We start from the raw sequence: 21,644 nt of genomic DNA, 5'->3' as shown, positions 1-21,644 counted from the left end.
GAAGAGACATATTGCTGCCTAGAATATGTTGACATTAACACCTCCATGGGTAAAGACATTTTCTTTGTATAATTCTGGGCGTATAGTATTTGGGGTGTGATCTTTGGGTTTAAAGTCGATCCACCAGGATGAGTTGGGCAGAATGTGAGACCGACTCAGGCACTTCTGATGAACTTTGAGTATCTCTATTCTCCTTGGCCAAGCGTCAATAAATAATACAGCATAAGACATCAGAGGCTCCTGAACACTTTCTTCCCTCCTGACCTCACCATTGACCTTTGACTTCAGCAATTTCTTCACAACACAGACATGTTAAAGACAAAAAAATATTCCATGTGGACTAATTTATGTCTGATATCATTTTTACACAAAAAGGATAGATTCAGAAATTCAGAATCTATAAATGTGTGGATATCGTTCATTTCAAAGTTTTAACTGTTGATGCAAGATGTCTCATCTAATGAAGAGTCCATTCTCTGTGTATATGACCTGAAGTAATAGATAACACTTACATAACGTAAGTCACATATTGATCTCTGATTGGCTCAGAACTAGCCGTGATGTCACCAAAGATGAATGGATCATGCCTCTAGTGTCAAACTTTGTACATACATATGGACAGTAAAGCTCAAACATCCAAGTGGCAATAAGCCAAACCCAGTTTTGGGTGGAGGGACACTCTTAACAGTTATGCATCACAGTGATTGTACTCAAAGTGCAAAGTCATCACTGTTTCAGTCGAGTGATATGACCTGGAAGCCGTTGTCACCCTTGTCCCACTCTGAATCCTGCTGCGCTGCATCCTGGTCTTGACGACTGATCTTCCCTCTCCTCAGCTTTTCCTTCCAGCGTTGGGTGCCGGTGAGAGTACTGGGCGTACTGGGCGCCGGAGAAGCAGAAACTGCAGATCTGGAGATGAAGATTTGGTTTGAGTTGGTCGTGTGTGGGGTGGAGGTAGCCACAGGAATGGTGGACGGCCGCTGCATGGGTGGTCTGTTGTTTCTCCTCAGGATACCCACGCGGTATGTCTTCTTCTGGGCCTGCTCTGTCTGCTGCTGACTCTGCAGCTGCTGCTGGAGGATCAGCTGAACATCCTCCTGAAGTAAGAACAACAAACAGGACGCCAGAATGAATCATCATCTCTTTAAATGATTTAAAAAGATACATGTGGTGGTTAGCTCAATTTTAAACTTTAAATGTGTGTGTCTGCTTCTAGAAAAGGGGTTCAGGGTTACATCAGTACACTGAGTAAATAAAGGACTGTACACAAATTATTAGGAAGGGAAGGGTGCTAATGTATTTTTTTGTTTTTGCTGAAGGGAGGAAAGACTTCATCTGACTATAAAAGGTAACAGTGGTGCTAACGTTTTAGTATTTGAGCTCTAAACAGCACTTTTAGGTTTGGGTGAGCGTACAGCTGAAGCAGATGCTGCAGCTCTGTCTCACCAGTAAATTTGACAACACTTCCAAAGTGCTTAGCGTGGCTTCAGTTTAATGCTGCAGTGAGCCAGGTGCTCACCTGAGGCCAAAACACTGTGGTGCGATACCAGCTGGACTGCTGTGTGTAATGTGTGTGCGTACACTTTAATTGTTTTACGTCTGAACACATTCTGTGCTCTGAAAGTATACACACGTGTGTGCTTACACTCATTATGTGGTTGTTGTGCGTGTGTGGGTGTGTCCCATTCTTCTAGACGTCACACATATTTACATTTTCACACTGTTTTCATGTATTTTTCAGTTATTTGTTCAGCGATTAGACCCTTAGATTTTCACTTTAGTCCTTAATTTTCATCAAGTTCGGGTGTACCTTCCAGGCCTCGAGCTCTAGCGCAAGCTCCAGACGTTTCTGTACAGCCTCCAGCAGCTGGTTGTTCAGTAACATCAACTCTGTCTTACTCCGCAGCAGCTCGGCCTCCATCGCTTTCTTCCTGCACAGCGGAAACAGAAAGAATGACACATTCCTCAGAATGGATCCACGACTTTCAGCTTCCTCTTAAATCTTGAATCACTGAGTCATCCAAAGAAGAGATGAGTGTGTGACTGTGTGCGTCATATATGTGTGTGTGTGTGTGTGTGTGTGTGTGTGTGTGTGTATACTCACTTCTCTATGGCTTCATCTCTGTCACACAGTGCCTGGTGTAGAATAGCACTGTCCTCTGATTCTTTCCCAGACTTGGATTTTTAAAAGAAGAAGCAGGAGAGGCACGTTATGTTCTGTCGCAACTCTGGCACAGACTCTCTTATCTGTATACACAGGGTTCTGATCTAATCCCACTGTCACACACACCTTGTGACCTTCTCTAACACAGATTAAATACCAGAAAGACTCACTTCACTGATACTGTCAGTTGTAAATTTGTTGTCAGGCCACATAGCTGTCAACACCTCATGGTCTGACAGGGAAACAATGAAGAAACAGTCATCAGGACGCCTGGCGTCCCTGAGCATTAAAATCTCTCAGGGCTTATAAAGAGTATTTAACTACCTCACTGATGATTCCTTGCTGTGTTGCCAAAAATATTTTATAATTCTCAGGTGAAAGCATCTTTAAATAAGCCAGATCCAAACCCTGTCCACTTTTCCTTTATTTCCACTTATATGGACAGAGCAAACACTCTCCTCAGTAACATGCCCACTATACTACAGGAATATGATAAGGAGCTTTGTTTGAGTGTGGGTGTTGCCTGTACCTGTTTGGTGTGGCTCATTGCCAGATTGCGAGCCACATTCTGCAGCTGGGTCAGAGCCACGTCCAGTTGGTTTTCCCCACGAGAGGCTTGAAGCGGGCCGGACTCCGTCAGCGGGTGCAGCAGCCGCAGAACAGACAGAACCTCCTGTGTGACCTGGGATAGAAATAAACAGAAATAAATCATAATCATCCAGGGCGGAGTCGTGTCCTGGTATACACTGTGTCCTGGTATTTAGTGTAACCTTTACCCTCTCTCTGTGCTGGCTCCATCCCAGTCCTTCCTTGCTCTCCTGTAGTTTGTCCACTTGGGCTTTAAGTTTGATGCTTCGTCTACGAGAAAGCTCCACTTCCCTGCGCACTTCTTTGAGCTGCAGACAATGAACATCATATCAAAACATTTAACAAGCACTTTTACGTCTGTGTAGATAATTGATGGCCCGCACACAGCAGGTGCTAGCTCATGACTTTTCTACACAGTGTAAATAGAAACTGCTAATCAGGATTCTTGGCTGAGACTGTCAACAAGAAATCCAGTCGTACCGGCTGAGATGTTGTTCAGCATGTACAAACACTGCAAATATGCACAAATGAAGCCATTTACGGAAACTCCCAGAAAGCCACAGAGAGACATATTGACATGAAATATGAGGCACAGTTTCCATTTATATGACCACAAATCAAGCTCTGTTGTCATCAGGTGATAAAGAGTCATGTGAAATCAAAATGTTGACTGCAAGCTGAGATTTACTGTGTGCTGACGTCAAACTCATTTTGATCATAATTCATTACGTCGAGGGATATGATCTGTTGCTGTTGCATCTTTAATGGGTGGCTTAGTGACATTGAGAACTTCCTCCTCCCTGTATAACAGGTTTTATTGTTTGACAAGCCTGTTCATGGAAGAATAGATTTCACATATGCACTGTTAAAAAGACTCCCCAACAGTCTCTCTTTCATTTTAAACACACCAACATATAAATATCCTACCGTGTCTGAGAAGTGTCCCAATGTCCGGCGTCGGCCCAGTGGCCTGCCACTCCTGATCAGGTCTGGTAATGTCCCATCCACGTAGGTCCCCTTTAATGAGTCCCTACGTTCTCCAGCTGACTCTGAAGAATCACTTGTCCCCTCCTTTAAGGACAGCTCACCTGGAATGTCTTTCTCCTCGGATGGCGAGGTGCTGTCTTCGTCACCTTCATCTTTTAAATTCAATTCAGTGATGGGGCATGAGATGTCAAAGTCACACAGATCAACACAAGGTTCTTCCAGGTCATCAGAGCCCACATTTTCCTGATCTGCATCATTTCCAAGTTCCTCTGGATCTTCTGGTTCTGAGACTTTTGTTTCTGGTTCCTTTTGCAGAACTGTAGGTCGGTAAGATGAAGACAGGCTCCTGAGCGAGCCCGACTGTCTGTCCTCCAGTCTGGTCAGGGATGAGAAGAGCTGTTCATTGGTGGTTATTCGAGGTCTCAGCCTCTCGTTGAGGGCTGAGAAAGACTGAGAGTAGTCCATGATCAGCTCGGAAGGAATGCCTTGAAGCACCTGGCGATACTGCCAGGTTATATACAAAGAGCAAGAGGAAGACAGTAAAACAGAGAGGAGGGAGGATGTCTTCAAAGAATGTCTTCAAACTGGTTTTTCCTGAACGGTGTTCTTTACTCACAAGAGCACGACATGACACCATGTGATGTCACTGGAGGCTGTGGCTTCATGTGGCGCGTCTGGGTGTTCTTCCTCCTTTCAGTGACTGCACAAACACATGACGTGCAAACATACCACGGCTGCAGAGGAACAAAAGGAGGAGGGCTTTTTGATCATTCAGATTATTCAGGATTGACGTATGACACCTGATTTAACCTGCTGTTTTATCAACTAACACAAATATAAAGAGCAGATGGTGACAAGAGGAAACAAACGTCATAATTTACAGTGGTCAAACGCAGATCCAGCGGTGGAAGAAGTATTCAGATCCTTTGTTTAAGTAAAAGTACTGATACCACACAGTGAAAATGGTCCACTAAAAGTCCTGTAAAACCTTGCTGTTATAGAAGTATGCTAGTATTATCAGCCAAATGTACTTGAGGTATCAAAAGTAAAAGTACTTACTATGCATAAAAATCACTGTCAGTGTTTCATTGCTATTTATTATCATGTTTGTCCTGTGAGAAACACATATCTCTCAAAAGTCATCTTTACATCAGCTCAGCTAACATAAAGTGGTGGTTGAAATAGTTCATAAATAGTTCATTTATCTTAAGACAGAGTTTTCTCTCTATAAAATAATAATTGACCTACTTTGGAGGTATGTGATTTACACTGGACAGGAGGCCTATGAACATTTATAATCTGTGTAAAAATCATAGCTGGATTAAATGGAAATACTCAAGTAAAGTACAAGTACCTCAAGTCTGTACTTAAGCAGTACTTGAGTACATGTATTAAGTTACAATCTACTGTTGTCAACCTCATTGTTGTACCTCAAATATCCTTTTTCCTTATTCGATGAAAACAGTTCAAACCACAGACTCGAGTCATCGACTGCGTGCTGTGGGGAAATCACCACATGTAGTCATTCCTTGCAGTTATAGTTGAGATGTTAATTTTAGGTGACAAACCTCCTACATACATGAGCAGAGATGAGTCAGTGACACATCCACATATCCTATTTGAACTGAATGCTTGCCTGTGTCTTTGGAGTTGCTTTTTTAAGTTAAGTTGTCATTTTCAGGCATGTGTGAGTTGATTTGAAGTTCCCCAGCAAAAAATAAACCACAACTATCTGCTGCTTTACTGCCAATTAAACAACTTTCCTGTTTCTTTATATCAGAGGGACGCATAATGTTCTGCCAGCTTCAAATATTTGTGCCACATTCTAAATAGTGATCACGTTTTACTCTTGTCAGTGCACTTGCTGTAAATGAACTTTAATTGTAGACTTTTCTTTTGTCCAGCAGCAGGAGGAGGTGACTCACGTTTGTGTTGTCTGTGTTGTATTCTTTATTGGTGTCCCTCTTAAAGCTGTGTACTAAACATTCTGTACTGCACACTGCAGGAAGTAGGTCAGCGTTTAATACAGGAGGACCCACTTTTAGAATAAAACTGTTCTGATCTTCAGTCATTTACATTTTATTCTAAATAGGTCAGGCCTCATTAGAATATGTAGGAAACCACATCTGTACCAGCATCAATAAATAAACCCAGCTTGTTTTTTGAAAATAAGATTTTAGTCCTCAAGTTAGTTAGAGGAAAATACACTTGTTTTCTTGATACCGCTCTAATGTCCATACAGTAAATATGAAGCTTGTTAGCGTAGCTTAGTACAAAGGTTGGAAACAGTTAGCATAGCACCGTACCAAAGAAAACAAAAACCTACCAGCACTTTGACTGGTCGACTAATCAACAGGCTGCATTTCATCAATAAATAAATACAATAAGAATAACATATTAAACAATTATTTGTGTTTACATGAGCTTATTGAGAGCTTTTGTGTTGACTGCTTAGAGCCAATAAATTGTCCGTCCACCTCCTGTAAAACTACAAGATGACGTTTTTTACACTTCCACTTCAGTGTTATTATGATATGAACTGCATCTTTTAAAAAATACATCCACATTTCAGGAGAATTTAACTTTACATAGACTTCAATCATACAGTGGGATGGCAGTCAGTGAAGATGTGGGGTTGTTCACATATGAGAAGAAAGAAATGAAGTAGTTTTGTATAATTTGCATTCTTTAAAAAAAAAGAGTTGATTATTCCTATTAGAACTTTTTAACAGCAGCCATTTTGACATGATATAGTAGGTCAGCACACGTGTTATCAATGATACTAATTAAGGTTCCGTTCCATTTATTCCTGCTGAGCAGTAGTGACCTGAATGGAATGGAACCTTAATGCTGGTTCTGGGGACAGTATCATCTTTTTTTGGTAGCTCAGGCCATAGAGACTGGGTTTGGGAACCGGAGGATGGCTGGTTGAAGTCCAGTATGGACCAGAGTGCGGAAGATGGACTGGTAGCTGGAGAGGTGCCAGTTCACCTCCCGATATTAAGTAGCAAGTGAACACTTTGTCCTCAAAGTTGATGTGTTAGAAGCAACTTGTGATGGCTCGACGACTGGGTCAGAACATCCCCAAAACTGCAGCTCTGGTGGGGAATATGAGGAGCGAAGGCTGGCCAGTGAAGTCTGATCCAACAGACTGTACTACTGTAGCTCAGGTTGCGGAAAAAGTTCATGCTGGTTCTGATAGAAAGGTGTCAGAACACACAGTCCAACAGAGTTTGTTGTGTATGGGGCTGTGTAGAAACCAGTTGGGGTGTCCATGCTGACCTCTGACCTCTGCTGAAAACACCAACAATGTGAGCATCAGAACTGGACCATGGAGTGATGGAAGGTGAATCACGTTATCTTTGACATCACATGGATGGCCAGGTGCATGTGCGTCACTAACGTGGGGAACACATGACATCAGGATGCATTATGGGAAGAATGGCGGAGGTGTGTGATGTTTGGATAGTGTTCCTGCTGTTGTGGATTACTTTCTAATCGCCTTGTTGTTGGTGTTTTTACGGCTGCTAACCATTCATACACATTCACACACTGATGGCGCAGCAATTTGGGGTTCAGTATCTTGCTCAAGGAAACTTCAACATGCAGACTGGAGGAGCCGGGGACCGAACCACCGATCATCTGATCAGTGGACGACACACTCTACCTCCTGTGCAGGCCACAGCCAGCCTAAACACTGTATAACTGGAAAACAGTAAACCCTGGTGGCAGTGGCCTCTTTCTGTCAGCAGGATAATGTGGCCTGCCACAGAGCAAACATGGTTCAGGAATGGTTTAAGGAAAACAAGTTCCAATCGAGCATCTGTTGGATGTGCTGGACAAACAAGGCCGATCCATGGAGGCCCCACCTCAAAACTTACAGGACCTGCTGCTAACATCTTGGTGCCAGCACACCTTCAGAGGTCTTCAGAGTCCATGCCTCGACAGGTCTGGGCTGTTTTCTCTGATTGTGCCTTGGGTAAATATTTGGCAATGAAAAACTGAAAAAGAAACTTCACTCAGTTCTCTTGCACAATGTCTGGACTGTGTGGTCAAAGGTACTCGACCATTTCCAAAGAACATAAACGAGGCTTGCCCTCATAGTTACTTGATACTGAACAAAACTGGAGTTCTGATAAAAACTTCAAAAACAAGAGACAAAGAGAGGATTAGAGGAGGCAGCGACAAAATCGGCAGACCAATTTACTCTCCAGTCACATAGAAGCAGCCAACAAGGAAGGAAGGAAGACTACCAATGCTGACAGCGTGTCCTATTTCTGACATTCAATCAGACAATGAGACGTTCCAGCCAGCCTCTTCAGTCATGCCCGGATAATCACTGGCATGAGGTTTCTAAGGAACGAATATACATAGACAAACAATGACAGGGAACTTTTTGTGAGGCGGGAATGATTTATTGCTTGAATGTTGAGTGTTTAATCAAAATCATTAAAAAAAGTCTCCATGGGAGAAATCCAGTGTTTCATATATTCATTCTATTCATTGTTAGTTGGTCCCTTCCTTTTTTCTTGCTCTTAGTCATCAGCTCCATTAATAACGCCTGAATCATCGTTTCGTATGAAACAGCATTACTGTCCTTCGCTTCCTGTTTGCTGCTACAGTTCAGTATTGTCTTTTCCCTTCCCGTGCTTCTGTCCGTCGCTGGCTGCACACCTGAATCCAAGGTTATCAGAGGCAGAGTCAGGAGTGTTTCCCATCCTGCAGGACACAGAATCAGAACCATTGTGATGTCAGTCAGGACCGCTGTACACTTCCTTTGTGTTGTACTCTTTTAAATGACTCACCTGGTCGTGACTCGTGCCTTATGATTGGCTGAACCGTCCACCGTGTCGATCCAGGAGGCCCCACGCAGCACATACATCGGTTGTGCTGCTCGGAAGGGTGTGGACGTCCATTCCCATGTGTTTCCCATCATGTCGTAGAGTCCTGCAGGAAGAATCAACATTTCTATTAAAGACACGAGAGGATGGAGAATACATTTCTGTAACATCATTTTCTGTCCATTCAAGCGAAGTCATCTGTTACCAGGACACTTTTAATCTTATGTCATCGTTTACTTTAACTAAGTGACAGTTACCATAACTGTTCTGGGGAGGAAATGCTGTGACAGGAGAAATGCCGTGGTATCCATCCTCTGCTGTGTCTCTATCTGGGAATGATCCCTGAAACATACAGAGAAAAACACCAGTTAGTTATTACAAGCAGGTTTTCTTTTTACCTGGCTTACATCTGATTTTTAATTTAGTATTAAAGTTGAGTAAATGTACATGTCATACAATAATTAAACCAAATTATGCGTGATTTTTCTCATCAAATGTGACAATATAGACTTCTCACTTGATGAAGACCATGAAGAGAATCTCTCTGACCCACTTCAAAACTCTGATGAGCCCAAATCTACAGTTCACCTACTAACCAGACATTGGAGTGGATGATGCAGTCGTCTACACCCTGCACTGATCCCTCTCATACACAAACCTTGGAGGCACTGTGAGGATTGTGTTGAGGTGCTTTCAGCACAATACAGCCATCACTGCTGAGGAGGAAGCTAGAAGGGGCTGGAGTTGAGCGCCACCTGGCTGCATGGACCTCACCAACAGGCCACAGTATGTGAGGCTTCATGACTGTGTGTCGGTGCTCTCTCCTGTTCTCTTGTACATCTCACCTCACCTCACCTCATCTTACAAAACAATATTTTTAGAAGTATCTCAGATAATACAATGTTCCAATTAGCAACACAGTCGGGTCATCAATCAAGGTCTATTAAAAAACAATAAATAATTCTTTTTAGAAGAAATATAAATAATTATATCATATATAATATCATGAGGACAAACTGAAGTCATGCAGCTGCACTGTGTGTTATTGTAGTAGGCTGACTGACCTGCCACAGGTTGGTTCTGTTGGCTTGGAATTTGTTTCCCCATGGATAAGCCCGACCTGGAACACAAGGGGCAGCAGAGAGATAAGAGGACAGCAACTTGTTGAAATATTTACTAATTACTGGACATGGTGTTCATGGAAACAAGCCCACACCCCACTTGTTTGATTTTCTTGTGTATCTGAAACAAGAGCTAAACTGGAGTTTGGTTTAGTAGTAGAAAATTAAATGCAAAGAAAAGTCTGAAGAGCTTCTCCCTCCATAGAGAAGACTGGCCAGAGGCATTCAGTCAAGAGCAGATAGGAACAATCTGTCAGAAAACGTGCAAAACTCTCAGAATGGCAGCACACAGTAAATTTTCTATACTTTCAGTCTAGAAACTTTGTACCTTGCAGCCCTCCACGTGCAGCCCACTCCCACTCCTCCTCGGTAGGTAATCTTTTGCCCTTCCATTGGCAGAAGGCCTGAGCATCATTCCAGCTCACCTGAACCACCGGGAACTCCAAGCGCTCCCGAATGCCTGAACCAGGTCCTGCAGGCTGAGCAGAAGAAAGTCAAAAGGAGTGAAAGGTTAGCAATGAAGGCATGCGAGGAGATCTGAAAGAAACAACGGAAAAGAGCTCACCTGTCTCCAAAACACCCGCTCCACAGGCAACCACCAGGGAGCAGACTGGATGGGAAAAGTAAAAAACAGTCATATGGTGACTTCTATCAATCGTGAACTTAAAAGCATACATTCTGTATGAATGTTTTGAAGTTTCTGAAGTGACAAATATTGACAGATTATTGGTTTTAACAATTCATTGTTGAGTGTATAAAATATTTTTTTTGTTTTGTTTTTTGTATAACTAACAGCTCATCTGTTTAAGTAGAAGTCACAATAAGTAAACATACATTATCATTTTGTACTTGTACATGTTAAAGACTGGAGTATCTTAATATATAATAATAATATAACATTTATATACAGTATAAGCACAGAGAGGGACAGACAGAGACTGAACAAACTGGTCGAGAGGTCCAGCACTGTCCTGGACTGTCCTTTGGACTCCATAGAGGAAGTGGGGAGTGGAGGAGAGCTAACATCCATCACAAACAACTCCCCTCACCTCCTGCATGAGACTGTGGAGGTCTTAAACAGCTCCTTCGACGGTCGACAGCTCCTTCGACAGCTCCGTCGTCACACTCTTTAACACTGCATGACTTCATGACTTTCTTCAGCATGACTTCATGACTTTCATCAGCATGACTTCATGACTTTCATCAGCATGACTTCATGACTTTCTTCAGCATGACTTCATGACTTTTTCTATAGATTTCTTATTTAGGAGTCATTTCTTATCATCCTTGTGTATACAAGCTGCTGTGGGATCATTAAAGTTTATGTTGTCTGTTGATAATATTATATATTCAAAGTTAAAGTTACAGTATTACAGTAATACATTATTAACATGATTTATTTATCTAAATATGCAATCTAAACAATTCAACAGAACACATGTATCAAATAAATGTAGTGTAGTAAAAAGAATATTTCCCTGTGAATGTAGATTAAAGATTAAAGGTCCAGTGTGGAGAATTTAGTTCATCTAGTGGACTAATCGCTGCATTGCAATCTCCTCACATCACCCTCACCTTCTTAGTGTAGAGGAGAAACAGCATTTAAAGGGCACTGTCTAGAGTCACTCTGCAGTTTAGTGTTTCAACATGGTGGAAAGACCCTCTTTCATATAAAATCATCTCATCATTTTTAAGTAACAAATACAAAAAGATTTTTATTTTCAGGTGATCATACATGCATGAAATCATAGTAATGAATATTATATTCCATGTCTGCCTTATTCTGAAAATAAAGGCCCCATATCTGACACACTGCACCTTTAAAGGTATACAGTCATCTAAAATGGTAACAGTTAGAGCACGGGGTGTCAGTCAGTCAGTGTACAGCACAAACAAAGATGAATGGTCAGCTGATCAGACTGACACTTCATTCATTGTGAACTTGAGAGATGAATGGTGACAAAGCAGACTGTCTGTCAGTACCTCGATCCTCTGCGTCACTTTGCTCTTCAGCTCTTCTGACACGAAGTCTTGAAACACAAAACTCCAGCCGAACGTCTCCGCTTCAGTCCTGTACTTCTGAGCTCTCACAAAGTCTCTGTGGTGGATGGAGACATGGCACAGGCTTCATCATGTTACACACACACTGACGTCACGGTGTTACGTCATGTGTTACGTCATGTGTTACCTGAAGTCGGAGTTGGTGACGGGGTATTTGTCTATTCTAAACGGCTGCAGCTGGACGTCCACGCTGGGTGACCCTCCATCTCCATCAGCTGCGCTGCTTCCCATCAACATCTGTCCAGCTGGGATGTGCCGCATGTCACCTGCTGCTGGGTGGCGCGAGGACACGTCAGCATGGTGCTTCAATGTTAACATCATATTTCTATTAGAAGATAAACTGTGACAACGTACCCGACACTGCCAGCAAACACGCAGCACACATCCAGAACACGACGTTACCGGCCATTATGCACGAGCTGCTGTCAGCTGATCTCTCTCTCACACACACACACACACACACACAGATACACACAGATATATAGAGAGGTTTTGATAATCAATAATCAGAACTTCTGGAACTTCAATGGATACATTCTGCTCATGTCGGACCAGTTTGACCGTCGCAACGGAAACGGGCACCACGGAGAAAAGGTTCCGTGTAAAAAATAAAGGTTTCCGGTTTAGTTTAGTTTTTTTAAATTACATAATAACACAAATATTAAAATGGATGTTTATGCATTTTTTCCCGCATGAACACTGTTCCATAGCAATGAAGTTACACTATGAAAACATCAAATTATGCGCTATATTAAATCAAATAAAAGCTTGTTTTGTTGGCTCACCGAAATCTTTCCATGAAAATACATTGTTAAAATAAAATCTACAACTTTATGTCAGAAAAATATAAATCTATGTTATGTTGCAATATGTTCAGGGTAAAAAGTTAAACAATAAAAAGGACTGGAACTTTTGTAGAGAGCATCAATACTTCCAGTTAAAGATGAACCTCACTGAAAGTTTCCTCTGTGCTCATGAATGGATGGATTTTATGTTCTGCAGTGGTAGAGAAACAAATATTCTGAACCTGTAATCAAAAAAGAAAAATTCAAGCCAAGCTGAACTATTTAAAACACATTCAAGCTTTTATCTGGTTTGTATTTTGAAGGAAAAGAAGATTTTGTTTTTAAAATGTTAAGTCGAAATACCAAAAATGACACATATTTAAAGGATCAACGTGTAGGATTCAGTGGCATCTAGCAGTCTAGATGCAGATTGCAGCCAACTGAATACCCCTCACGCCTCACTGGGAATGTAGGAGGAAGTGGTGTGGCTGCAAAACTCACAGGAAATGCAAAAGGTCCATCCAGCACAAATTTAACTCTGATTCTTATTTTCAGACAGATTTCACAACAGCTTCTTCCCCCACGCCATGAGACTTAAACTCCCTCCCACACATTAGTCCCAGACACTAGTCACTTTACATTGATAAATGTTACTCTATTTGCACTATTCATGTTGTCTATTTCAGTGTAGAGTACATCCTGCTGATACACAAGCTGCTACATTTGCTATTTTATATTTTTTGTACATTGTGATTGTACATTTGATTGAGTCTAAAAGTCTACTGAGAACATGCTATAGCATATTATATTCCATGTCTACAATGTTCTGTAGAGCCCCTTTAAACGACATCCCACCCCATGTTGCTGTCACTTCCTGTGTGAAGAGCTTTGCGATACATAATCTGTGTCCATACGAGTAAAATGACAAAACAATGAAATCTTTCAGAGCCGAGAAAACTTTTAATGGGTAGAAACAAAACTGAGTGGCAGAGGTCAGTGCTTTAAACAAAATCTCTTAAATAAACCAGTCAGAGGGAGGCATTGACAAATCCATGAAAAAAACAACATGACTAGCATAACGATGATTTCTGACAGACACTGTGATGGATGCCACAGTGTTCACGACGGGCTGTTCATCAGACCGGGGTGTTCAAGGTTCCAAGAGCGGGACGCGTTAACTGACCGAACAACTATCCCTGCACGTATGAGAACTGCTGCAGCTTCTTCTGATGACCTTTAACCTTTGAGAGAGGACATTCCAGCTCGCATGATCTCATCCACCAACAGGATGTTGCTCGCGATCACCGTGCTGTAAAGTAATAAATAATGAAACGTTGTTTAAGAGACAATGCGTCACGATCATCTTAAAATATTAATTTAGACTTGTGGAGTTTAGAAATGCTCACCATGAATGGAGGAGCTGTTTCTTAACGCTGTAGTTATCCCATACACCTGCTTCTCCTGCCACCATGGGTTCACCTGAAAAACAGCACGCATGGAAAAAATGAGCTTGTGATAGAAGCACATTATAACCCGAGCTGGGAATCTGAGGACTTAAACTAAAACCTAACCAGCCAAAAAAGCAGTAGTATCATTAGAAAGGATACTATGAGAGAGAGCTGAGTCCTGTATTACACATACAACATATTAATCATCTTCTCCTCTTTGATAGTCAGGCAGTTTTTTTGCTGTTTGACATCTTTAGAACAGCGGGCATGAACTTGATGCTGTCAGTGTAAAGTTTGACCTCAAATGTGTTGACAGTATGCTGTGGTTCTCACCTGTGCTGAGGTCTACTCCAACTAGCTGACCGGACTCTTTGTACTCCGTCTGCAGCTTCAGCAAGGTCTCCTGTGGGTCATAGCCAGAGTTCTGGGCCAAAACCTACAAGAGGAGATGCAGATATAAAATCAACACACGCCAATACACCAGAACACAATAACTGTTACTGTTTGTTTGTTTGGAGGAGCACATACATTCTCATTAGTCCAATACAGAAGTAGGAGTTTACTATTAGACAGAATGTAGACAGATGCTGAAATTCCAGATAGGACAGTGTTCACTGCTCACCTTGGGGATGACGAGGAGAGCATCTGCAAACGCCTGGACTCCCAGCTGAGCTCGCCCTTTTACGTTGGGCTTGTGTTTTACCAGAGCATCTGCCACAGCCACCTCCAATGCACCCGCACCAGCCACCACACTGCCTGAAGAGACCATGATGGAAAGACATTCAGAAAACATACAACGTACGCCGTGGCTCAAAGCAAGAGCAATGCTAAACAAAATGAATCCATTGATTCAACAATATTGTCCTGATCAGCTGAATACATGTAGGAGGGACAGGAACTCTCCTAATGCAGAGGAAAAGACCAGAGTCACTGTAGCACAGACATGAGAGCAGGGAGAGCCACGTTAGCATCCCTGGGTGTTCGCTGTGCAAGGACACTTCATAAAGATAAACTGAATACAATTTACTTTGAGAAAACTGACATCTTTTTTAAATTGTTGATATAATGTGTGACAACATCTGTTTTCAAAACTACGGCTGACTGAATGCGATTTAAATTAAAAATATTACAAACCAAATGTGTCTGGAGGAAAAACTAAACTGGACCCAATCATTTTTGGTACGAGAAATATTTTTCTCAAAACCGGTTCTCTTACCATCTTCTATGGCGTTCTTGACCGCCCGCAAACCATCCCTTACAGCATCTTTGATCTGTGTGAGAGTGTGTTTGTTGGGTCCCTTCACCAGCAGGGTGACCGAGCGAGGGTTTCCACACTTCTCAATGAACGTGTACTTCTCCTCTCCCTGTAAACACGACCAGAGGAAATTACATCTCAAACAAATGAATGTCAAGTCTCCAGGCACTGACAGAGGAACACGTATCAGTACTCACCAGTGTGTGTTCGTAAACCAAACCAGCATTTCCCAGGCAGTCAGGTGTGAGGTCATCAACTGAATTCATGGCAATGCCACCGCAAGCGAGGGTGAGCCTGGCAAGGGAACAAGACACAGCTCAGATATTTGATAGACTTCATTATACAGCCTCCTGGCTCCTTCCCACAAAGATCCAGCGCAGTGTCGACAATACTGCAGACGGTACCAATTTGCCAGTCCACCTCAGGCTCCATTTTTCCATCATGAACAAGACTGCGAGATACCTGAACTCCTTCGCTTCGGGCAGCAACTTGCTCCCAAAAAATGCACGTCATCCCAAACTAACACATGAAGTGACTAATGAAGGTCCTGCATGTCTTCATCTTAACAGATTTCTCAACATCTTCGTTCAAACATTTTACAGTTTGGATTCAAGGACAAACTAAATGAATTAATAGGTTCATTTTAGCCGATAAAAAGATCAGATAAATTAATTAAATTGGGGAAATTGTTTGCAGGCCGAGTAGCCCCAAAAGCGTCTTACAACAAATTATTTTTTTGCTACTCTTTGGGGACTAGCTCGCCGAGTTTTCATCGCACAGTGATGAGACATATCTTTGTAATGAGCGGAGTCTCTGCTTTCACATGATGTTTGTGTGGTTTGGTTGAAGTGGTGAAATTAGCAGAAGCACTAAAGTGGTCATGCGTTGTTTTTGTGTTTTTGTTACATGTTGAGCTAAATGCTTGGGGAACTGTATTTCGTTTGGGTAGCAATGCTTGCAGCTTTTAGCTGAGTTTCTCCCCGTCATTTTGGTATGCTACATGTTAGGATTGGTGCTTCCTAGCTGACGCTGATCGTCTGTATTGTGCATGCATCTCACGCTGCCCCCCGTACGGGGGACTGTCGGGTTGAAATATGAAATATGAAGTTATTGGTATCGGCCGTGAGAAGCAGGAAATTATCGGTTGAAATTTTTCATATAGTGCATCACTAATAATGAAAGTATTCTGGTCCCACATGTGCTGGTATAAGATATTCATGGTATGTCCAAAATATTATGATCAACCATCAGAAGCCAAAAGTAAACCAGTGGATTCACATCACAGCATCATCTTCTGGACCTACGAGTCCACAAACACGAGCATAAGAATTCTGTTATTTTACAATTATTTTAACTACACAAGCTGAAATAAAACTTTAGCTGAACTGAAGCGAACCCATTATTGTCAGTCTGTAAGAAGCTTCAGTTTTCACTCAGTGTTAGGTTACAAGTTGGCAACAACAAACTGCTCACACTCATTAGGCCAACTGACATTCCCACATTACCTAGACGACGCGCAGATTTACCTGGCCTTAAAAAGGCGAGAACAATGAAGTTTACACCAAAATGAATCACTGCTTTGTTTGTCCTGATCAGCTGAATACATGTAGGAGGGACTGAAACTCTCCTAATGCAGAGGAAAAGACCAGAGTCACTGTAGCACAGACGTGAGAGCAGGGAGAGCCACGTTAGCATCCCTGGGTGTTCGCTGTGCAAGGACACTTCTAATTTAACTCATAAAAAAATGATAAACTGAACACAAGTTCAGACGTTAGTTTTATGATACAATTCAAGTAAAGAAAGGTGACTGGTGAGCTCAACAACCGCTTGCAACTTTAAATTCAGGTGAACATCGCCTCCTTGTGGCTAAGCAAAGTAAAACTAAAACGGGGGAAGGAGCGCTGTGATGTGTTCAGGGAACTCTCTGGAAATTATCAAAGTTTCCATGTCTGTATTAAGAAATGTCTGACATGCAACATCTGGGTTGATTTCCAGTAGTATACGTTTCTGTAGTCTCTGTGTGCACTTCCTGGCCTAGACATTTACTTCAGAAGGGTGGAGGTGTCTCATTTTGAACACATTTCACAACATTTTACTGCTTCTTTGCCAAATCGTAACTGGGCAGAGTAAATATAAAACATATGTACAACTTATTACTGTATTCACTGCAACTGCTATGGCTCCAGCAGCTTCCTTGGCTGCCATTTTCACAATGCCGGTGTTCCCCCCCTTGTCCTGTTACATAACTAACACACTGAACTTCTCGATTTAAATAGATAAATAAATAAAATAGGTTTTCTTACCTCTCCATGTTCCTTCTCTTTGCCCTGCGCAGGGCCACAATGCCTTCCTTGGCGAGGGCGTCCAGGGAGAACGGGTCAATACCCTACATAACACAGAAAACACATTCATCATCAATTCAAGACAGAATTTATCATCATTCAGTTTGCGCAATGTTAAGGTTATTCTGATCCGCTGAATACATCTAGGGGAGGATGAGACTCTCCTGATGCAGAGGTACGGATCAGATTTACTGTAGCACAGATACAAGAGACAGAGGGAGCCACGTTAGCACCCCTGGGTGTTCACTGTGCACAGAATCAAAATGCTTGGTGTTCTTATAGAAATTAAACATCAGTTTAATGAGACGTGAACTGGCCTGATACATTGGATGTTGTATGACCTCCGCTATGAAAGCCAAGACTGGAGACAAATTTAGGATCGTACTGAACAAAGGTGTCGATATTAAGTAAAGGAGACAAAGAAGTACAGTGGAAGTGTCCTGCAGTTAACACAGCGTCACTGCATAAATACCTTCTGGTTAATGACGACAAAACCCTTCTCTCCATTGGGACAGACTTTGTCCTTGAGGGCGATGATCTTCTGCACGCGATCCTCGATGAACTTCCTTTCTGCACTCACAAGCTTCTCCCTCTCCCCTGCACTCTTGTAGAAGAAGCCAGAGTTGACCTCCGTCTTTTCGTACTCTAGAGAGACGTTGCAGGTCAGCACGTAGGCGTCCTCCACCCTCTTCTTCATGTCTGGGTGCCGGGCACCGTGGTCCAACACCAAACCTCTGATCAGTCTGAGAAAGAAAAAGCAGCAACCTTTAGATGTCAGGGACCCCCATACACCCTACAGTGCTATCAGCAAAGAGGAACACTCACTGTGTATCACAGTCGGTCTTGTGCTTCATCTCCATAATTTCCACCATGTACAGGTCTATGGGCTCATTGGGTTTAGCGATGGCCAGCACAGCATCTACTACAGCCTGCAAAGAAACCACAGGACAGAGGTGGTTTATTATTAGATTTTAGAGGCAGAATGGATAAACTAGTCTACTGGGAGTAAACACAACCAACACAACACTGGTTGGTGCCATAGGCTAAAAGCTCTGCATACACCGAGCTCTGATCCCTCATGTCTCACCTCAGTGAGCAGGTCTGCCAGCTCTTTGTGGACCTTGGTCCTAAGGGAGGTGCGTGCTACGTTGATGAGGGTCTCTCTGTCCATTTCCCGAGTCACCTTCACCTCCTCCAGAGCAGCCAAGGCCTTCTCTTTCGCTGCCTCGAAGCCCTCAGCGATGATTCTTGGATGGAGACCCTGCAGCAAGAAGTCAAATGGGGGTTACGTTACGAGTGTCATGCTACAGCTGATGCCAAAACACCCATTACATTCACACACTGACTGCTGCATATGTAGGATGGATAACCGAACAGCTGTGTCTCTTACCTCTGACACGTAGAGGTCAGCCTGCTTCAGCAGTTCGCCGATAATGAGGACGTTGGAGGTGGTTCCGTCTCCCGTGATGTCATCCTGTGCTGTGGCAACCTTGGCGATAAGCGACGCTGTCGGGTGCTGAATTTGCTGAGAAGGAATAAGGATAGAAAAGACAACAAAAGCAAGTTATCATGGAGTTATGCAAAACCACTTCAGTTAAAACGACGGGCCACAAATAATTATTTTCATTATACGGCAGACTTTTTACTGCAACGTGAACTTGAGAATGTCTGTGTCTATTGTTTCACTCATTTAGTTTGAAAATGCCTCAAACACTTTAATTACATTTCCTGTTGAGCAGATAATCGATTGATTGAATAATCATATCAGCTCTAAAAAAGGACAAGATGTCCTCGACAATAAAACAAATTCAACTCAAAGTCCCCTTAGAAGCTTTCACCGGAGCTTTTGACTCAATAAAATGCTGATGAAGATGTGGATCAAATTATACAGAAAAACAAAAGTTGCATGTTAGCATGTTTAAAAGTGGTTTATTCTGTCAGAAACTTCATGTAAATGTAACAGATCATTATTGAAGCCGTCTTTATCTGTTCACTGTGTCCCTCACTGCTTTCAGAGGTGTGGTATGGCACTACAATGAAGTTGTGCATTGGAAGAGTACACAACATAACATAAAGACAAGTAATTTATATTAAAATGGTGCACTGGAGTGTTAAATTTTGTTTCAGTGGACATTATTTTGGAGTGGACATTATTTTGGAGTATGTATTTTTTTTTAAAAACACTTGGGAAGCGTTTGTGCTGGGGACTGAGAGAGAGCCTGTCTGTGTGTGTGTGTGTGTGTGTGTGTGTGTGTGTGTGTGTGTGTGTGTGTGTGTGTGTGTGTGTGTGTGTTCACTGTGTAGATCCTGATTCCTGGTCTGAATGACATTCTTCAACATGTGAGCAGCCCTTACAGACACTCCAGATTTCTATTGTTTTGTAAATTAAGCAGATTTTACCAGGTGGAAGCTGCTCAAGAGAAGACTGTGGTTTGAGTCTCAGTCCTGTAGTTAATTATCCATGCAACCACTCATGATCATCATATGTTTAGATATAATAAACATATTTCACAGGCTTAAAAACGCACATTAGGGGTGTGGTCACTCTTCAACAATAGAGTACAGTTAGTAGAATGGTTTCATGTCACAGCGCAGCTCGTCCTTACCATCTCGTGTAACAGGACATTGCCATCTTTGGTCAGCTTTATGTCTCCTGCACCAGAAACCAGCCTGCGGACCCAAACAGACAGTGAAGGGTTAATGCTCAGCAGAGGCACACTGCCGGCTGCTCCGCACGGGTCAACAGTCAGTCAGGAAAAGTTTGCAGAGCTGTGCTTTGCAAGAAAATGTCACTTCAGTGATGTGCTGTCCACTCACTGACAGACAGACATCACAGCGCTGTCTGCCGAAACTTCCTCACATAATCCTCCTAATGCACGAGAACGGTAACTCGGTTACCGGTCATCAAGTCGTGTATTCACTCATTCATCCCAGCTGTTAATACAATAAACACATACATCCACACGGACACAAACTTTGTTTTTGGGTCCTTACAGATTAGCTATGACCATGTCCACATTAGCATAATCTGCTAACCGACTGATGCTATCATGCTAATGTTAGCTTGGCGGTTGTCAAAGTGACGATGACTGGGCAGGCGCGTGCGCTGGGAAAAGCCGTTATCCGGTTAGCAGGTAGAGGCCTACCGTGTTATTTCATATGTCTGTGGCAGATAGTAAAAATAAGACACGTGTGACAGCGCAGAGTTTACATGTGTGTAAAAGACGGCGGCAGGTTGAACGCGCTGTTATCTGCGCAGACAGCTAGCGTTAGTTAGCTACTTAGCACAGTTAGCTTAGCACGCGTGCCGCACAAAGGGCTCCGCAGCACTCACATCTTCATGGTCCCCTTCGGTCCCAGGTTACTCTTCAGCACGTCCTGCAGCCCCCGGGCGGCACTGATGTTAACCGCCAGAGCAGCCTGGGCTCTGGCCACCTCTGCTTTTGGGTTCAGAGCTTTCACCGCAGCCATGGCGAAGCAGCACGACCAGCGAAGTAACAGTCAAAGTATCGCCGGTAGGCAGTCCGCACGGGTCGGGCTCGAAAGGAGAGTCGGCTTCCAGAAGGCTCCAACACGTGTTCTTGTGCTGCCTTCACGGAACAAGTCTGGGCTCGGACATTCAGCCTTGGTTATAAGTGAGTGCGTTTAGATTAAATAAGGCGACTTAGCGCCCACCAAATAGACGTGGATATAACACTAACGCAAAATATATATATATTTATCCTTTGTTCATACGCATGTAATGGTTGATGTGAAGTTTCTATTTTGTAAAAGTCAGAAACAGATGCACGGTGTGCAGTTAGCCTGTTTGCTTCTTTTTGATATTTTGGGGTAAAATGGATTCAGTACATATACATGTACACTGTACATTGAAGATTTCCGGGACTTTCACCGTGTCCTGGAGAAGCATACTGTCATCCTCAATTATCATCAACTGCAAGACTCAAATTCTGCGAAAATCACCACCTCCTCAGAGCTGTTCTGGTAGGTTTAATACAATTCTTGGGATCTCCGACAAACACTGAAGGCAGCAGAAGTCACACCCTAGACGA

At 42.7% G+C, this 21,644-nt stretch overlaps 3 protein-coding genes and 3 non-coding genes across 7 annotated transcripts; all 6 read right to left on the bottom strand.

The window, feature by feature from the left end:
• Window positions 1-210: 210 nt before the first annotated feature.
• Window positions 211-4,415, bottom strand: bicdl2l (bicaudal-D-related protein 2-like). Its single transcript, XM_010739524.3, has 6 exons — window positions 3,680-4,415; window positions 2,941-3,060; window positions 2,694-2,846; window positions 2,105-2,175; window positions 1,811-1,931; window positions 211-1,097 (listed from the first exon to the last, which is right to left on the bottom strand). Exons 1-6 carry the CDS (start codon window positions 4,202-4,204, stop codon window positions 735-737), a joined length of 1,353 nt encoding a protein of 450 aa, XP_010737826.2. The 5' UTR covers window positions 4,205-4,415; the 3' UTR covers window positions 211-734.
• A 3,717-nt stretch (window positions 4,416-8,132) lies between these two features.
• Window positions 8,133-12,250, bottom strand: sumf2 (sulfatase modifying factor 2). Of its 2 annotated transcripts, none has more exons than XM_019272891.2 (9): window positions 12,117-12,250; window positions 11,890-12,031; window positions 11,685-11,799; window positions 10,267-10,311; window positions 10,030-10,180; window positions 9,645-9,700; window positions 8,838-8,922; window positions 8,545-8,686; window positions 8,133-8,458 (listed from the first exon to the last, which is right to left on the bottom strand). In XM_019272891.2, the coding sequence occupies exons 1-9, from the start codon at window positions 12,169-12,171 to the stop codon at window positions 8,356-8,358; spliced, it is 894 nt and encodes a 297-aa protein (XP_019128436.2). In that variant the 5' UTR covers window positions 12,172-12,250; the 3' UTR covers window positions 8,133-8,355. The 2 variants fall into 2 exon arrangements, with proteins under 2 accessions (XP_019128436.2, XP_019128435.2); XM_019272890.2 differs by having other exon boundaries at window positions 11,890-12,034; window positions 12,117-12,215.
• A 1,235-nt stretch (window positions 12,251-13,485) lies between these two features.
• Window positions 13,486-21,178, bottom strand: cct6a (chaperonin containing TCP1, subunit 6A (zeta 1)). The gene is made up of 13 exons (XM_010739488.3): window positions 20,927-21,178; window positions 20,199-20,262; window positions 18,983-19,117; window positions 18,680-18,853; window positions 18,418-18,521; window positions 18,065-18,335; window positions 17,554-17,636; window positions 15,448-15,544; window positions 15,212-15,359; window positions 14,618-14,751; window positions 14,329-14,431; window positions 13,954-14,026; window positions 13,486-13,856 (listed from the first exon to the last, which is right to left on the bottom strand). The coding sequence occupies exons 1-13, from the start codon at window positions 21,061-21,063 to the stop codon at window positions 13,784-13,786; spliced, it is 1,596 nt and encodes a 531-aa protein (XP_010737790.1). The 5' UTR covers window positions 21,064-21,178; the 3' UTR covers window positions 13,486-13,783.
• On the bottom strand, window positions 14,853-14,987 carry LOC113744430 (small nucleolar RNA SNORA22). Its single transcript, XR_003461521.1, has one exon. It is a non-coding gene; the product is annotated as a small nucleolar RNA SNORA22 (small nucleolar RNA).
• Window positions 16,832-16,966, bottom strand: LOC113744431 (small nucleolar RNA SNORA22). Its single transcript, XR_003461522.1, has one exon. It is a non-coding gene; the product is annotated as a small nucleolar RNA SNORA22 (small nucleolar RNA).
• LOC113744429 (small nucleolar RNA SNORA22) lies at window positions 17,711-17,846 on the bottom strand. The gene has a single exon (XR_003461520.1). It is a non-coding gene; the product is annotated as a small nucleolar RNA SNORA22 (small nucleolar RNA).
• Window positions 21,179-21,644: the final 466 nt, after the last annotated feature.

The sequence above is a fragment of the Larimichthys crocea genome, chromosome XXII (genome assembly GCF_000972845.2).
Source record: "Larimichthys crocea isolate SSNF chromosome XXII, L_crocea_2.0, whole genome shotgun sequence".
NCBI lineage: Eukaryota > Metazoa > Chordata > Actinopteri > Sciaenidae > Larimichthys > Larimichthys crocea.
Note: the sequence above shows the minus strand (reverse complement) of the source record. Positions and strands in the feature narration are given on the sequence as shown.

Bases quoted from the DNA above. Each gene is read 5' to 3' on its own strand.
- sumf2 (XM_019272890.2), bottom strand. From the start codon at position 12,171: ATGGCCGGTAACGTCGTGTTCTGGATGTGTGCTGCGTGTTTGCTGGCA. The intron at 11,800-11,889 runs GTAACACATGAC...CATCCACCACAG, and splicing joins GTCACCAACTCCGACTTCAG to AGACTTTGTGAGAGCTCAGA. The intron at 8,459-8,544 runs GTGAGTCATTTA...TGTGTCCTGCAG, and splicing joins AAGGCACGAGTCACGACCAG to GATGGGAAACACTCCTGACT.
- bicdl2l (XM_010739524.3), bottom strand. From the start codon at position 4,204: ATGGACTACTCTCAGTCTTTCTCAGCCCTCAACGAGAGGCTGAGACCT. The intron at 3,061-3,679 runs GTAGGATATTTA...CATTGTCTGCAG, and splicing joins TGGGACACTTCTCAGACACG to CTCAAAGAAGTGCGCAGGGA. The intron at 1,098-1,810 runs GTACACCCGAAC...TTCTTACTTCAG, and splicing joins TAGAGCTCGAGGCCTGGAAG to GAGGATGTTCAGCTGATCCT.
- cct6a (XM_010739488.3), bottom strand. From the start codon at position 21,063: ATGGCTGCGGTGAAAGCTCTGAACCCAAAAGCAGAGGTGGCCAGAGCC. The intron at 17,637-18,064 runs GTATTTATGCAG...TGTGTTATGTAG, and splicing joins TTGTCGTCATTAACCAGAAG to GGTATTGACCCGTTCTCCCT. The intron at 14,432-14,617 runs GTGAGCAGTGAA...CTCCTCTTGTAG, and splicing joins CTCTCCTCGTCATCCCCAAG to GTTTTGGCCCAGAACTCTGG.